General features: G+C 36.1%; 1 protein-coding gene across 1 annotated transcript; it reads right to left on the bottom strand.

Moving 5' to 3' along the window:
- Window positions 1-7,335: 7,335 nt before the first annotated feature.
- On the bottom strand, window positions 7,336-16,762 carry LOC119985967. Its single transcript, XM_038830477.1, has 7 exons — window positions 15,894-16,762; window positions 13,785-14,018; window positions 13,277-13,366; window positions 10,697-10,846; window positions 10,466-10,590; window positions 9,146-9,275; window positions 7,336-7,821 (listed from the first exon to the last, which is right to left on the bottom strand). The coding sequence occupies exons 1-7, from the start codon at window positions 16,461-16,463 to the stop codon at window positions 7,696-7,698; spliced, it is 1,425 nt and encodes a 474-aa protein (XP_038686405.1). The 5' UTR covers window positions 16,464-16,762; the 3' UTR covers window positions 7,336-7,695.
- Window positions 16,763-17,668: the final 906 nt, after the last annotated feature.

Genomic DNA, 17,668 nt, shown 5'->3' with positions numbered 1-17,668 from the left:
TGAAGTTCGCAAACAAATCTCCATGAATAATGATCTGTACAGTGCTAGTGCAAACAAGCATAAGCATGTTGAACATCTCTCGGTGGGCAATATAGTGTTGATAAGACTATGGGCTGAGCGTTTCCCTCCAGGGACATTCCATAAGGTCCATGACAGGCATATCAGACCCTTCCAAGTGATTGAAAAGATTGGTACCAATGCCTACCGTCTATTGTACCACCGGACGTGCACCTCCACCCAGTGTTTAATATATCTGATCTCGTCAAATACAAAGGAAGTGGTGATGATGAAGCAGTGCAACCAGTAATACCACAGAGTATACCACCAATGCCAAGCACAGGCGATAATATTGTTGATATTTTAGATCACCAATTTGTGTCAACACGACATGGTGGCTATCATAAATTCCTTGTTCAATGGGCGGGCAAACCAAGTTCAGACAATACAGGGGAGAATGCGGATGAGGTAGCCAGGTTGAACCCCAGTCTCCTAGAGAATTACTGTCAGTTACATTTGACGGAGTCAAATTTCCTACTGTGTGAGGGAATTGGTGTAAAAAGCTCGTCTCCTATCCAGAACCAGGCCCATATCTCTGTAGAGCCCGAATTCGTGAGAACACAAGTCTACAAGGACTTCGTTCCCATTATGGAAACAACTAAGGATATCAATGCTATGATTCCTATTGAAGCAGCTAATCACCTTGATTCAACAAGCGATTTGGATAGCTTGATTAGTGGAGTGAAGTTAGGTGTGAACAAGGCAGCTGGAAGGAAGGTTTGACAGAAGGCCGGCTATGCACAATTAGCTGAAGAATAAACACTATTTAAACTAGCTCTTTCTTATGATTAGTTATCTTGTTTTGAATTGAAAAAGTATCTTGTAATAGGAGTGATTCTATTGTTGAGAGTGATTCTCATACCCGTCTTTCTCATTATATCGTGTCCTTGTTAATCAAGTTTCTAAATTTCACAAGTGAGTTCTTCTTCGCATCAATGGAAGAATGAATCGAGGAAAGACCTATGAATGTATCATCTCCAAGACAAGACCTCATGATAGTCAGTATGGGCCCGCACCGCACCATCCATCAATGCATGGTGTTCTTCGACTCCTCGTTACTCTAGATGGTGAAGATGTTATTGACTGTGAACAAATATTAGGTTATTTACACAAAGGGATGGAAAAAATTGCAGAAAACTGAACAATTATACAATATCTACCCTATGTAACACGTTGGGATTATTTAGCTACGATCTTCACAGAAGCAATAACCATAATGGACCAAAACGATTGGGAAATATTCAAATACCTAAAAGAGCTAGCCATATCAGAGTAATAATGTTGGAGTTAAGTTGTATAGCTTCTCATCTGTTATGGTTTGGCCCTTTTTTATGGCAGATATTGGTGCGCAAACCCCTTTCTTCTATATTTTCAGAGAAAGGGAATTAGTATATGATCTATTCAAGGCTGCCACTGGGATGAGAACGATGCATAATATTTTTCGTATCGGAGGAGTAGTGGTCGATCTACCTCATGGCTGGATAGATAAATGCTTGGATATCTACCATTTTTTTTAACAGGGGCTGTTGAATATCAAAACCTTATTACACGAGATCCTATTTTTTTAGAACGAGTTGAAGGAGTAGGTATTATTACTGCAGAGGAAGCAATAAATTGGGGTTTATCATGACGAATGCTACTAGCTCTTGTAAGTTGTTTTGGTTGAAGTTTGGGATCCAAGCTCGAATTTATTCATGCTTGATCTCTTGTGGATTGTTCTGCTATTGGTTTTTCTTTCTTTTAAGCAATAGTCCATCTATTGCATACCCCTGTATTGGATATCGTCAGGAGTTCTGGTGAGATGAGTGAAACATAGGTGTAAGTTAAGGTAGATTCTTTAAAGAGGAGGAGAAGGGCTTTGGGTTTTCAAAAGAAAATTTGGTGGTCTGAAACATCAATAGTTGATGAAATCCAACGGCTAAGATTTCAGCTTGTATTTTAAGTCCATTTTCTTCGCCATATTAGAGAAATTCTTTATATGTACAATTACCATACAAGTAACTTAAATTTTATTTTATTTTCTAGCAATAATTTCTTTATTGACCAACGTCACTTAGTGCGACTTATAAACTTAGGATTCGTTTGAAGAAGAGTATGAGACTTTCATATTGTATAAAATTATTCTTTATTAATGTTATAAGGTGTTTGGATGATTTTTAAAAAACTCAGTATATTATTTTTTGTAGATGGACTATTATATGCTACAAGTCGTATAATATAAAAAATCTCTAAATGACCTGAAAAATTCTTGTAAAATAGTAAAAAAGTAATATTAGAGACAGAGACGAGGAGTTTAGCTTATTGTGTGTGAAAATTGCATGTAAGTTTGTAGAGAAGATATATAATTTAATTCTTATTTTGAATATGTACCTTTTCTTGGATTTTTCGACTTTTTTTATACACAAATTATAGATACATGTATATCTATACATATATTATATTAGATATCCAATTAAATACTAAGAGGAAAGACCATAATTTTTTTTTTCTCAGATTTGTTTTTCGACCTACCACATCCTAACATGGTTATATAATTTCTTTCTTTCTCAGTTTCTTTTTCTACGAAATCCTAACTTAATTTCTTTCCTTTTTTTCTCAGATTTGTTTTTCTACCACATCCTGATGCATGCATGAAGCACTTCCTATATAAACTTGTTCTCTGCCACAATTTCTTGTGTACTAAGATTTGATACCTAGCTAGAGAATATGACACAATATTTTTCTAGGGCCATTCTGCTTGTATTCCTTTATGTTTTCATTCTCTTTACTCAAGGTTCTCTTGGAGATGGAATCAACAGGATTGTTCATTCAAGCCTGAATCATGATGATCAGCCTACTATTGATAAGAGATTACTATGGATTGGATCGAAAAGATTGGTTCCTTCAGGTCCTAATCCAGAAGAGTCCCCAGATGTTCCTCCTTTGAATAAAAGGTCATTGTTGATTGGGTCAAAACGGAAGATTCCTGCTGGCCCAGATCCAATACATCATGAAGTTCCTCCTTTGAATAAAAGGTCATTGTTGATTGGGTCAAAATGGGAGGTTCCTTCGGGCCCAAATCCAGAAGAACCTCCTGTTGAATCACTGTTGATTGGGTCAAAACGAAAGACTCCTACAGGCCCAGATCCAATACATCATGAAGTTCCTCCTTTGAATAAAAGGTCATTGCTGATTGGGTCAAAATGGGAGGTTCCTTCGGGCCCAAATCCAGAAGAGCCTCCTGTTGAATCATTGTTGATTGGGTCAAAACGAAAGACTCCTGCAGGCCCAGATCCAATACATCATGAAGTTCCTCCTTTGAATAAAAGGTCATTGCTGTTGATTGGGTCAAAACGAAAGACTCCTACCGGCCCAGATCCAATACATCATAAAGTTCCTCCTTTGAATAAAAGGTCATTGCTGTTGATTGGGTCAAAACGAAAGACTCCTGCCGGCCCAGATCCAATACATCATGAAGTTCCTCCTTTGAATAAAAGGTCATTGTTGATTGGGTCAAAATGGGAGGTTCCTTCGGGCCCAAATCCAGAAGAGCCTCCTGTTGAATCATTGTTGATTGGGTCAAAACGAAAGATTCCTGCCGGCCCAGATCCAATACATCATGAAGTTCCTCCTTTGAATAAAAGGTCATTGCTGATTGGGTCAAAATGGGAGGTTCCTTCGGGCCCAAATCCAGAAGAGCCTCCTGTTGAATCACTTGGTCACTAGATTTTTAAGTAGCGCATCTAATAAGGCATTTAAAATGTAATACTTTTGTATTATTACATGCCAAAAATAAATGTGGAAAATGAAATGAATTATACTTTGGTACAACATAGCCTTTAAATGCTATTTCTTATATATCATGTGAATCATTACATTCTTAATTTGCTTCTGTAAGTTATCATTAAACCAGAAAATTGCACACGTACGTCATGACACTACAACAAAACTGAGCTGTTGCGAGGGTTTATTTGCGGTGGTTTTGCATATCTATCGCTAGATTTGAGGGTTAATACAATTTTTGGTCACTGAAAGATTTTGAAGTTTTCATTTTCGCCACTAACTGTTCAAATGTTTTAACATGGTTACCAAAAGTTATAATTTGTTTCAATATGATCGTTATTATAGTGTTTAACTGTTTCAACATAGTTACCAAAAGTGATTAAAATGAAACATATTACTCCTTTTGGTGACAATGTTGAAACATTTTAGCATTTAATGTTCAAAATGAAAAATCTAAAATCTTTGAGTGACCAAAAGTTATAATATGTTTCAATATGGCCATTATTATAGTGTTTAACTATTTCAACATTGTCACCAAAAGTGACTAGAATGAAACACATTACTATTTTTGGTGACAATGTTGAAACATTTGAACATTCAATGACCAAAATGAAAAATCTAAAATCTTTGAGTGATAAAAAGTTTCAAACATGAGTCTCTTGCATGACTATGACGAGCGATACAAGATAAAAATTTTGGGGGTTTTCGTTGTTTCGTGATTCCCTGTGTGGATTGGTTCTTTAGATTTGGCGTTTGTGTGATTTTTTGGAAGAGGCTCTTCATTTTGTTTTAGATCTGGTTTTTTCGTGAGTCCTTTTGCTGGTTTGTAAGGCTGGAATTTTGGTCTGATTTTTGCTTAGGTCTGGTAAGATCTTCTAGCAAAATTTCCAGTGTTTTTTATGGTTTTGGGCTGGAGGATGCTGGCTGGTTTGTTGAATTTTGGCTTCGGAGGTGAAAGATTAAGAGTGTGTTTGGATTGAAGGATTTAGAAGGGAGGGAAGGGAAGGGAAATAGAAGGAAAAGCGTAGAAGTGATAATAAATTTTCCTCTCCCATCTTTTGGATAGATAAAAAAGAAAGAAAAGAAACGTGATTTAATTTACTAATTTATCCTAACTTTTAATGTTTAAGTATTTTGCCTAAGGGTAAAATAGGTTTTTAGTTTATAAATAACTTAATTAGTCATCATTTTCTTCCAAATGACTCCATTTTAGGAGGAAAGCATTTTGAGAGAAATTTAATGAAATATTTCTCCTAAATCCCTCCCCTTAATTTTTTATAAACTATCCAAACAAGAAAATTTGAAGGAAACTCAATTTCCCTTTCTCCTCTCTTCCTTTCAAATCCCTCAATCCAAACATACTCTAATAGTGTGTTTGGATCGAGAGATTTGGGGGAAGGGAAGAGAAAGGGAAGGGAAGGAAGAGAAAGAAAGATAATGGAAGGGAAAATACATTTCTCTCTCTCACGTTTGAGTAGATAAAAAAAATAAAGGAAAAAAAAGTAGTTTAATTTACTAGTATATCCTTATTTTTTATATTTAAGTGTTATGTCCAAGGGTAAAATAGGTTTTTAACTTATAAATAACTTAATTACTAATCTCTCCTCCAAATGGCTCCATTTTGAGAGGAAAAGAATTTTGAAAAAAATTTAATGAAATCTTTCTCCTAAATCCCCTCAAATTCAATCCCTTAATTTTTTTTATAAACTATTCAAACAAGGGAATTGGAAGGAAACTCTCTTTCCCTTCTCTTATCTTCTCTCCAAATCCCTCAATCCAAACATACTCTAAAAGATGGATTCTTCACTAATGATTTTTTTGGTTTTGCAGGTAAATCAAAAAAAGGGGATGTCTTTTTTTTGGGTTCCTTTTTGGGATGATTTTTTGGACTTACAAAGAGGAGGAGCGGCTAAGTAAGACACAGAAAGAAAAATACAAAATGCAGGAAAGAAAGAACAAGAAGAATACTAGCAATGAAGAATCAAATAATAAGAAGGAGCACAATTGGGGGTTTTGATTAAAGTCTTTTTTGCACACTGTACAGTTAGGGTTACTGAAATTCACTCATTTTGTTGTTTTTTGTAGTGTCTTTCTTAGTTCTTGGGTATGCATGCCCCCTCTTACTTTGTATTGTTGTTCTTAATCAATCCAATACCATTTATCAGAAAAAAAGAGAAGAAGAGATTATTCTAATTCGTCTTTGGCTTTTCTCTTACTCTGTGTATCTCGGTTTGGTTCAATGAAATGGTCTTTCTCAAAACTTCTGTATGATAAAAATAAAAAATAAAAAAAGAAATGGTTTCTCTAGTGACGTTTTTTACTACACATACAGTAGCGGCGATTTGTAATTGTTAAAAGTTGATAACAAAGCAGTGGCGATTTAGACCGTCGGTAATGATATTAGCGGCGGTTTTTCGACGGTTATAAAAAGTGTCGGAACACAGGCTATAACGACAATTATAAAACCGTCGATAGTATTAACTAGCAACGGTTTCTTCTATTGTAGTGTGAACAATCTAATTTAATCTTTCATACATTGACCTCACCATCAAACTTCTTCACCCTCAAATTCATAGATTTTGAAGTCTCGTCTGTTCTTGTTAATCCGGCTGTCAATCTTAATCCGCCAACAAATCCATCTACACAACATCAAGATAATGAAACACCCTACAACAATCATCCCTTTTACGACCACAAATATCGTCATAAAAAATTAAAAAATGTCACCGTATTTTATGTTTCTAACGACAGAAATTAGATCAAAACGAACCAGTACATAAACATGTGGAAGTTATATATGCACCATCATAATCGTAAACCGGATCAAAACGAACCAATTACACCGACTAACCATAATTACCAGTTATGGAGGTTTAAAACCATAATTTTTGATTCAGTTAACAGTTTGACCTTAATGATCCGATTAACTGTACCGTGCAAACCCTGACTCAGGTTCATCCCTAATCATAATAATACCATGAGAATTGTTATTGATCTTTGGTGATATTACGTAGTCGTGTCCACAAATTTACCACAAGCCATATTGTTCGCAATCAAAAATGGAAGAATTAAATTACTAGTTGGAAGTTCACTCTGAAGTATGGAAGTAATTAAATCAATTGGAAGTTAACTTTGAAGTAACCTTCCTTCACATTTAATCCAATTTGGCTCAACACTCTGATAAAATTGATCTACATATAATACGCTGTAGGTAATCGTTGAATGAGAATTTCATCTACATAAACAACTTCAAAAATATGTGGTGCATGTTTTGGTAAGGCGTTGGACAAAGCAGAACCGCTATGCGGTCCGTCGACGTCCAACTGCACATCAAACAGCACAACGACAAGTCAATCCAATCGCTCTACCAAACGGACCCGTCATCTACATTCATACGTATACAGATTGACTTAAAATTCAACAAAAAATTGAAATCAAAGTATGGTAAGATCCATGTCCAATTAACTGACCATCAAGACATTTCCTTCAAAGTTCGGCGTGTAATAAAGAAACAGCTAGGAACAATAGATTTTTTGGCATTAAAGTATGAAACTTGCTGGATCATATACTCAGCCAGTTCTAACAAATATATCGAGTTTAGATGTTCTAGCTGAAACAAAACAAATTCACCTCACCAATTTGTTTCCTGGGTAATGCAACTCGAATTAGGACGATGACAATCCGACTACAAAAATTTGCCTTTGTTTCGCAACACCAAAAAATCATATGGCGAAACAAAATTCTAAAATGCATGCAACCAGGTTTTGTTTATGAGAAAAATTACCTTCGGATAATTATATGAGGTATTATATTGTCTGCTATTTGTCAAGACTAGAGAGGAGTTAGTATTTACAATTAGATTGTGGTCGGAGAACGTCAGAACTCAATACCACTGTTTATCTGCACGGAGTAGGTAGGTCGTCCAAAATGGGTAAGTGGGGTTTCAATCCTCACAACAATCCCAGAGCTCCCAATGTTACCATTCCACTTGGATCTTCCATACTGCATTAGGAAGAGCAAAGGAAGTCAAATCGTTAATATCTTGATGGTCAGTTAATATTACTAGACGAAATAGTGCCACATCAAACACTTCATACTGATGAAAACTGACTCGACAAAAACCAATGAAGAGCAAAAGAAGTCGAACCAAACCACACGTTCTGAATCAGTTTTTACAACCATTTTCTATCTCATGATCACATATTGCAGCTTTAAAGAAGACGTTGACCTCAGATATAACCAAAGAAAACAACTGTTGAACATACATTAATGATTGCTAAACCAATTTTCAACATTTTTCTCGATTCCTTCCACCACATACATTTAATTTTTGAGTTTTGATCTAATTACTCCACCAAACTCATAAATAAAAAAGAAAGGGAAAAAAAAAACACTGGAAATAGTTTTTGATCATTTGTAGTTCAAGAAATTTGAAGGGATAGGATTAAGATTCTGAACAAACAAGCACACGGACCGTAAAGAGCTGGCACACAGAGACAAGGAAGTCTGAGAGTATATAAGCATTTCTCAATTTCTCATTCACACATTGGAGAAGATAAACAGGTTACGATGAATTTAACAAATTCTAGAATTTCTCCATAGATTCATCAAATCAATTAAATAATTTGGCCTGCCTAAAATCGTTCCAGTTCTATTGGAAATTCTCTTATTCATCGGTTTGAAGTAAATCAAAACCGCCCAAAATCAATGAACAAGCTTCAATGAAGTTTTCAGCTCTTTATTTCCCGAATCTTAAGCTATCTAGTTTGTCCACTTATTTTAATTGAAACATCTTTCACCCTTTTTTTAAAAAATATTACATGTTTATCTAAAACTACAAAAGAAATGTTTAAATCATCATCAACATCACGAAAGCCACTGTGGCACTGTCACATGCAATCTCCTTCTCCATTCATTCATGACTGAAGCAACATTCGTACCCAACTCCATAGAGTTCATATCCTTTCTCGTCATTCGTCTTTTTGGCCTCCCTCTTCTCCTTTAAGCCGTTCCTACTTGAAATTTTCCTACTCTATGCACTGCAATAATATCTCAGCATTGTACATGTTCCCCACCATCATCTTAAACCGATTAATTGCATCTTATCTTTGATTGGTACTACCCCTACCCTAGATCAAATAGTCGCAGTTCTTATCCTAGTATTCCTTGTTCTGGCAAAAATCCAATGCAGGATTCCCATTTTCTGCTACAGTGACCATTCTATCCATGAAAATTTTCACTGATTTCGAAAATGCTAGTAAAAAGATTTTTCAATTTACCTAGTTAATACATATACATGGATAGGGCATAAACTACGAGAGCTTACCGATATTGAAGCAAATGCTGAAGGGTATGCTGAAAATGCACAGCCACATATAAGATTTAGTTTCTCCTTCATTGAATGAATAAGCTCAGCCTGCAATCCAGGATTGCTTCCACCAAAAGTGGGGCATAAACTGAGAATCGAAAAAATGGTGAAAATATAAGAACAGTCTACACCTGTGAACACCAAGCCGGTAAATTGGGGGAAAAAGCATGCTCAAAATAAAGACTACTCAATCAATGATAACACAAATAACCAAAATACCAAAATATGAAAAATGCCAAGCAAATGCAAGTATGCAAAAATTACATCGCTTCAATATAAAAATTGGATTCATTCACTTCGAAGGAAACGGCCGTAGCAAAAAGATATCATTCGCTTTCAAGGGAACGAGGATATATCAATAAGAGATCTGTCTCCTAACTTTCACACAAAGCTTCCATGGGAATATCTTTAGGAGATGTTTTGGACTATCGAACTTAACAATTTTCATGGCTCATGTAGACAACACTTAAGCACCTGCTATGAAAACCAATTATGACCAAAAGTCAAGGAGACAGCGTCAGGGAATTTGGAATATTAGGTATTATGATTTATGACATCACAATGATACAAGTTCTCTGACATTTCTTATCCATTTCACTTTTTCACTTGTAAAAGGAGATTTACCATGGTTAAATGCAAACACCATGGCACATGTAACTTATGTAAACTGCTACCAATTTCTGTGATAGCAGCAATTAGAAACACAATTATTAATTTATTCAAACAGCCTTCAATTAAATTTCATCTTGGAACAAGTTGAACATAGTTTAAACGATGTTTGGCCCAGGCCCAGGCCCAGCACCAATGAACTCAGTAAAAGCAGGGAAATCAATACTCAATTCATATTTAATGAAGAGCTCTTCTTTTACTGGCAAGATACTTATCTAAATTTGTCAAAAGTCTAAATCAATAGAAGTTTAATGTTGTGCTGCTTGATTGGGATCTTTCATATCTTTCACGTTACGAGGAGATGCCCCCATAATTATTTAGCCATGAAGGCCACTGCAAATCAACTGCTAATGGAGAAAATATGATGAGCTAATTAAACCAGTCTGGAACTGACGACAGAGCCGTGACAAAAGAACTTTGTTCACGAAATATATGGATGGAATTTTGGTTCCATGAGACATTAGATATCATCAACGAAGAAATTTCAATGTAAAAGTTGGCCCATCACATTAGATGAGAAAACGAGAGATCAACCTTGCAACTAGGAATATATAGAAAAGAGGCAAGCAATATCTTAAAACATAAAATAATAAAAACAGAGCATCTCACCTGAGTTGAATGGTTGGCCTCACCATGAGACCAGATCTTCGCCAAGCCAAAGCTTGTGCAAGACCCAATGTAAAGGACTTGTCCGGCCATTGTACCATTGGTGTTATACGTGTTCCCCACTTGTTCTATCAAGATTTAAACAGAAAGCTTCAGTCGAAGTTGCTAAGAAGTAAGAAGTAAGAACAAATTTCTCTTAATGTTATTTTCTGCAATTCACAATCTAATTCTAACCTTGCATGAGAAGCTAAATCTCATTTCTCCCGGACATTGACCCTGAGCTTGGAGAAGGCCTCCACAAAAAGGTAGAAAAGCACTAGTGGTCAGCCCCTCACCAGACACATATGTCAACTGCCCATTCGGAAACTGAAAATCCACGAATGACTGTACACACATAGAGAAAGGGAGAGGATTGAGAAGTCAGAAAGTTACCAATACTTGGATCTCTGTGAGTTTGCAAGGATTTTATTTCAACTGTGCACACTTCATATCCAATTATCCATCAAGACAGAACAGCAACCATTGTTAAGTTCACCTCTGACAGGTTCTATTCCTTAGAACAATATCATAAAGCCCATACCATTTTTCCAATGAACATTAAGTATTGAATGTTCTTTGCCAGCTCAGGAGAGGAAAAGTATTTAAACTGTGAGAGAGAGACAAAAGGGAAAAAGGTGGAGGGTTCTTGTTCATAGGATTATTAGTGCCCACCACTTTATTATTCACGATAATTGACTAGAATTCTTCCATCCATCTGCAATTGTTCAAGAGCTTAGGTGATCGAGCTTCACATTCTTTTCATGAGGATTCATACTGACAAAGGTTTCATCAGTTGGCTCCTCACCACCCTGCCTCAGACCAGGAGTTTGGATACCCCAATCATTGGAAAAGAGATTAAAAAATGGTACTAGACGAGGGCCACTTAATTATCTCTCAATAAGCTTGGACCAAGCATTTTGGTTAGGGTCTTTCAATTGTTATTGAAGCCTATGACTAGCTTCGTCAAGTCTAAAGTTCAAGACTTGGCGAATTCTTTAGAGTTAAATACTTTTCACGTTCAGCCACACTAATTGAAGGAGAGGATATCCAACACGTATCCAAAGAAACATTTTAAATTCTGACATTTCCCAACAACTTTAGCTTTGGGATAATGCTGTTCTTTTGCACGGTATAAGGCCTACATGATTAGGTGTTTCTGCTAAATTAAACTAGGAACTTCAACAGAAGATTTCTCTCAAATGCCATATAAGAGACCAATCTCTTTCACGGTTAATAGCGAGGTAGTAAATTTTCTTAAATTTGGCTTCTAGGAAAATTTTCTCCTTAAGTAAAACCTCTTCTACTACTATGGAGTATTTATATTACATCTTACAATTCTAGAATATGTATATAAAACATATATATAAATATTTTTTCTTTGCCGAGTCCCCCCGCACTTGAATGCAGGATTCTTTGAGAATTTGCGAATCCCAGCGTCCCAGCACCCACTTCCCGTGTTCCCACATTCGAGTCGGTGCTTCCTAGTTCATTAGGATTTCTTCACTTAAATCCGTATGGTACAAACACCTCAAAAATACATTATGCCCGCAAAACAGAAGAAAGGATGTCAGGCCATCCATGTGGCTTGAGAGAGGTAACTCCTCCCCCTTACAGCTTTCTCATTCCTTACACTCCAAAAAAATTGTGCAACTAAACCATCAATGCTTTTTCTTTAGGTAGAACACATACGCCTTTGATTGTTTTCAGTCAATCAATATTTTCATCGCCTGTCAGCTATCTCACTCTCTTATATTTCAACACAAGATGCCGAATAATATAAGCCGCCAACATGTAAATACCAACATTTATTGGAACTTTTTGAAAATCTGATTCTGATGTCAACACCTTAACAAATTTCTCTTTGCTGCCTTGTGTAAGTGTTACATAATAAGATGCATACCCGAAAACAACTTTTCCTTTACCTCTCAAAATAAATGAACCATACTGACAACGTGTGTGATCTTTGATTCTTTTCAGCCCCAAATCATATTGTCCATTATCATTTAGTACAGCAGGAGCACAACCTTTAATGGGAGTCTCCATTCAGAAACCTTTCATGGGAGTAGGCATGGTTATGAGTGAAAGTCTGAATCCAGAGGTAATAGCAGGGGACTAGCTTTGTAATAACAGTACAAAAAGAAATATCTCTGCTGCTTAGTCAAATATATTTCTTTAAGCTTACCTGATATCTACGTGTTTCTTACCTAGACACGGATGGTGATATACTAATATTTGTTATTTTTTAATATACACCATTTTTTGTGAATTTTTGTGATTTCCAAGTACTCAATTAATCTTGTTTCAACATAACTACCAGATTCTTATTCTATAAAAGATTACAGATCCAATATTTCAACCTTCCGAATAAATTTCTGGATCAAGAAACAGAATTCCAAACATGCACACATGAACATAATAAGGAAGGTCATTGTCTCCATAAAAAGGCCGTCACAACAAATAAGTTCAAAAAAGTCAAATTCTATACAACACACATTAGTTTCTTCAATTATTTTATCTTTTTATCCTTTTGTGCCTCTTTTCTTCTTTGGCTGGCACAGGAGGGAGTGCGGACTCACTTCTTCACTCATGTTTCTTGACTTTCTTTTCCACTCCAATGCAACATATTAGTTTCAGTTAAGCAAACCTTTTCATTATGCCTTTCAATACTAATACTACTAGTAGATTAAATATCAAAATTGAAAAGTAATCATCAACACATAGACAGATTTGAACAACGAAAATTCGACCATGCATGCACTAAAAAGATCAACTTACACAAGCTAAAGGATTGAGACAGAGCATGGTCATCAGCAGCCACCTTCTATGTTTTGACCAAACAGCTGGACAAAGAGAATGCATGCCATTCTGCAACAACATAATTTAGCTCATAACAAACCATGAAATGAAATGAAACACAGATGAATATATATGACAGAGTTACAAGTACAATTCAAAAATGAAAAAGGCATCCACACAATTCACATTATCTTCAATAGAACTAGATCTTGTGCAATTCTTTCGTATTAGAAAACTACCAAAATCTATAATCTTACAAAAAATGGCAGCACATATGTGATTGGCCGATGTCAATGGTCATTCTATTATATGACAACATATCCAACACAATGTGAGACAGTGAGAATAATGAAATATATTGCACACAGCAATAATCATGAAATGAAGCATATCAACCTTAAATATGGATCAGAATTTGATAAAATGAAAAGCATCATTTTTCATAAAAATAAAGGATCATAAAAATTCGACTGTGAATATGCCATACCTTCCTATCATAACCATACCAAAGCAAGTGTTGCTTCGAAAGATGAACAGGTAAGAGCAGTGTTGAATCACGAACAAAAAGTACTGGTCCAAGCTGAATGAGGAAGAGAGAAGAGTTTTCATTTCCTGATACCGAACCTCCAGCCTCTACTCTCCATAAATCACCCCTTGCAACCAAAGAATTTTCAGTCTCATGTGTTCTGCTGTCGTATGTCGATGTTATGTTTATAGTCCCCTGCATTTCAAAGGAAATGAGCCACTGATACACTGAACAAATGAAACAAACAAGACCCAAACATCATCCCTCTTCTTCAAGAATGAACTTGAATGATGTTGGTCGTAATAAATAAGATAACAGTCAATATTTATATGTAGTAATTAGATGCTAATAGAAATCCACTCAATTACCGTAAATGTTTTATTTGACGATTCCTTCAAACTTGATGAATCTGCCGATAAAAAAATCAAGAAATCTACACCATGACACAATTAAACTCTGGGACTAAGCTAAATAATCTGTTGCACAAAGTGTGAAGTAAATGCATGAATCTAAAAGATAGGAAAATCGAGTCTTTACGAAATATCCACTCATAACTTTGCATGCAATTTTTCTGTTCACCTATAAAATATTTTGACATCTACTCCTTTCATGTCTCCAGCCACCCTATCCCTTCAATAAGAATTTGACATAGAACAGAACTGAAGAGACATCTATGGTGAATTCCAAGATTATGATACCATTCAACTGAAGAAGGAAATTTTGGCAACAAATCCTTGTTGGCACACATAAGTCGCCAAAAACGACTTTTAATTCTTTTGAAAGCCCAGATCACATATTGGATCATAGATTGATGATGAAATTATGAAAATGGAATCCTATATCAAAAATAGGCAGAAAGTGACTTTGAAATCAGTTCCTAATCAGTTCCTTTGAGCCACTCAAACCACACGTACAAATCCCTTAAATTTGTCAGTTACTATACATCCAAGCACATGAACTCTAGCCTTCCACTTATCCCACTTATCATCACATCACCATCATATATCATCTACTTACACGGGGCTATCTGAGAGTCATGGTTGCAGCTATATCTAGCCTATTGTATGTTATGACTAATTTTCTACTATTCATATCCTCTTCAGCACGGGGCTTACACATGTTGTTTTAATATCCAATAGTCTGTAACATATAACATGACTATGACAACTCTAGAAAAATGCTGATAGATTCACCACAACACCACTGTAATAATTGCATCTCCAGTTCTCCACATATTCCATTATTATCAACAATTTGCATTAATTTCCTTTTGTCAATATGTTTAATACTATTAAACGGATATATATGCGATGAGCAAAGAGATGAACCAAGTATACATATGGCATGCAACAAGTGAAGAGAAATTATTTAAAGCTAAAATGATAATATGAATCATCACAAGTGAACGAGACCATTCTTCAAATTCTAATCAAATTCATTCATCTTCTAAACTGCAGAATCCCGTCTTGTTTGCATTTCAGAATCCCTCCACATGATTGCAGTACCCTAGTACCAACCCTTCCAGTTCACTGTGTCGGAAGCAGTTCTTTTGATTGAAAATCTTTCTTTACAAGTTTGTTCCACACAATTTTGAAACCAGGTTCAGGTCTCTTTTTCATTCTAAAAAAAAATAAGATTTGAGGATCCATATTTCAGTGGGATTAAGGATCTATATTCAGTAGGTCATTCTTTCTACTTGACCTAAAGCACCACTTTACAGCACTGCACTATACATTTCTGACAATCCAAACGCCAGAATTTACTAATTCAATAATTCAAAAAAATTGTGAAATTTTATCAGCTTCTACAGTAAAAAGAATTGTCATCCACCGTAGCATGAACTGTTACTTTCAACTCACATAACAACCCACTGCGATTGACCATCAGCAGGACAACTAGTGATCTGCTGCTAAAATAAGTGTTTCCCTCTTACAATCCTTTACCTTCTCGGCTTCTCCTAACATAACAGCTATAAAATATTGCAATGAGCCACAACCGTTTGCTAAAATAAGCATCCATTAAATTATCGAAGTAGAGAAATAAAAACTCCATAAATTCCAAATATATTACCTGTGGTCGACCCAGAAATCCAGCAGACCTCAAATTGAACCCACCAACCTCTTCATCCATAATTCCATCCGAACATCCTTCACTCTCTGTGAACCCAAACTCTTTCAACCTCTCCGTTATAGCTCCCAAGTCCTCCAGAATAGTCCCACCTACTCCTACACCCAAACCCTCTCCACTCTTCTGCTTTCCGACACCCACATCCACTCTTGCCTCTCTCTCCTCTTGCTTGAACGGCATCGGAAGCTGCCTAAAGAACTGATGCACCACTCCATTCAAGAACCCACCAAAGTCTAACCCAGCCTGCCCAATCCTATTGCCAAGGTCGAGAATTGCCGTTACCCCATTGATTCGTGAACTGTCAATGGCAACTCCAAATTCCCTCTTCTCAAAATCATAGCCCGGGAACTCAAAGTCGAAGAGCTTCGATTTGTGAGTGTTCTGCCACGGGAACGCAGGAGGAGTTATGTGAGACTGTATGAGGCCCGTGAAGCCCTGAGCGAACCGGTCTGCAAGGTCCAACCCGTGACGTTGCACCTCCTCCCATGCTTCAAAAGATCTCTCCACTGACATCTGAAGACGAATCTCAATGATTCATTGGCCCAAAGAAACCGGATTCTCAATCATAAATCGAGGAGGATACAAACTTCTTTCTTCCTATAAAACTGAAGAACTACAGAAAGACCAAGACAGTAAAACTCGAGGTGCTGCTTATCTGAAGCTCCAATGCAATACGAAATTAAAAAATCCAACCTCTAAACACGATCCTTCAACCTCAAAACGACGAAATTAGGATTGATCGATCTTCGACTCACAGAAAATTTGGAAAACTGAAACTGAATTGAATTGCTCGTTTTGGGAGCAGTAGATATCTTTATCTCTGTGTTCGGGTGTGGGCAAGTCTACCATGATGTTGGCAATAGCGCACCAGGTGCGTAATGCGCACAAGAGATTGCTTTGCCGCCACGTTGTTGGTTTTGATACGTGTGGCGAAGGGGATGGGAGGTGTAAGGAAAATGCTTCGCACGCTGTTTTTAATCCAACTTTATTTTAGTTGAACGTTATTTACACCCTAATACTTACTAGAGATTTTTATTTATAAGTAAAAAACTTAAAAGTGATATCCCAATAAAGATAATCTAAAGCAAAACTTAAAACAATAAAAATAAAAAGTCTGACAACTCATCAAAATATCCTCCCTCATTTCTTCTTCTTCCTCATTTCTTCTTCCTCCTTGCGTCACTAAATCGGAAGTTGGTCATTCGACCATAATTCTCGACGAACGAACTACCAAAATGAAGCTCTAGGTCAACCCGATCAAAGCCCAGTCATCACCAATAGTAGAAAATCACTTGAGTCGTCGAAAAAGCTTCATGAAATCACGGTCACCATTTGAAAAAGAGCTAGATCCGGCCAATACGACCAACGTTGACGACCATAACACCTCCAATTAACTCCACAGACCAAGGCGCATCGCTTTTGAGATTTTATTGTTTTTTCGAACTTTCTTTTTCCATTTGAAATCGGATATGAATCTGCAGATATTATATTTGTTTCATATATGATATTATATCTGTTTTGTATCTATCAATATTATATATGTTTTGTATTGTCAATATTCTTCTAAAATCGAATATGAATCTGTAGATATTATATATGTTTTGGATCTGTTTTGATATGTTATCGGTTTTGGTTATTTTGGAACTTCAAACAGATAACATTTCATTAAGGACAGATAACATTTTAACAAAACAAATAACATTATGATAGATATCAAA

This window comes from Tripterygium wilfordii, chromosome 19 (genome assembly GCF_013401445.1).
Source record: "Tripterygium wilfordii isolate XIE 37 chromosome 19, ASM1340144v1, whole genome shotgun sequence".
Taxonomy (NCBI): domain Eukaryota; kingdom Viridiplantae; phylum Streptophyta; class Magnoliopsida; order Celastrales; family Celastraceae; genus Tripterygium; species Tripterygium wilfordii.
Note: the sequence above shows the minus strand (reverse complement) of the source record. Positions and strands in the feature narration are given on the sequence as shown.

Excerpts from the sequence above, each read along its gene's own strand:
- LOC119985967 (XM_038830477.1), bottom strand. The coding sequence starts at position 16,463 with ATGTCAGTGGAGAGATCTTTTGAAGCATGGGAGGAGGTGCAACGTCAC. Across the intron at positions 9,276-10,465 it reads AGGCCAACCATTCAACTCAG|TTTATGCCCCACTTTTGGTG; the intron begins GTGAGATGCTCT and ends TTCGATTCTCAG. Across the intron at positions 7,822-9,145 it reads CAGCATTTGCTTCAATATCG|TATGGAAGATCCAAGTGGAA; the intron begins GTAAGCTCTCGT and ends TTCCTAATGCAG.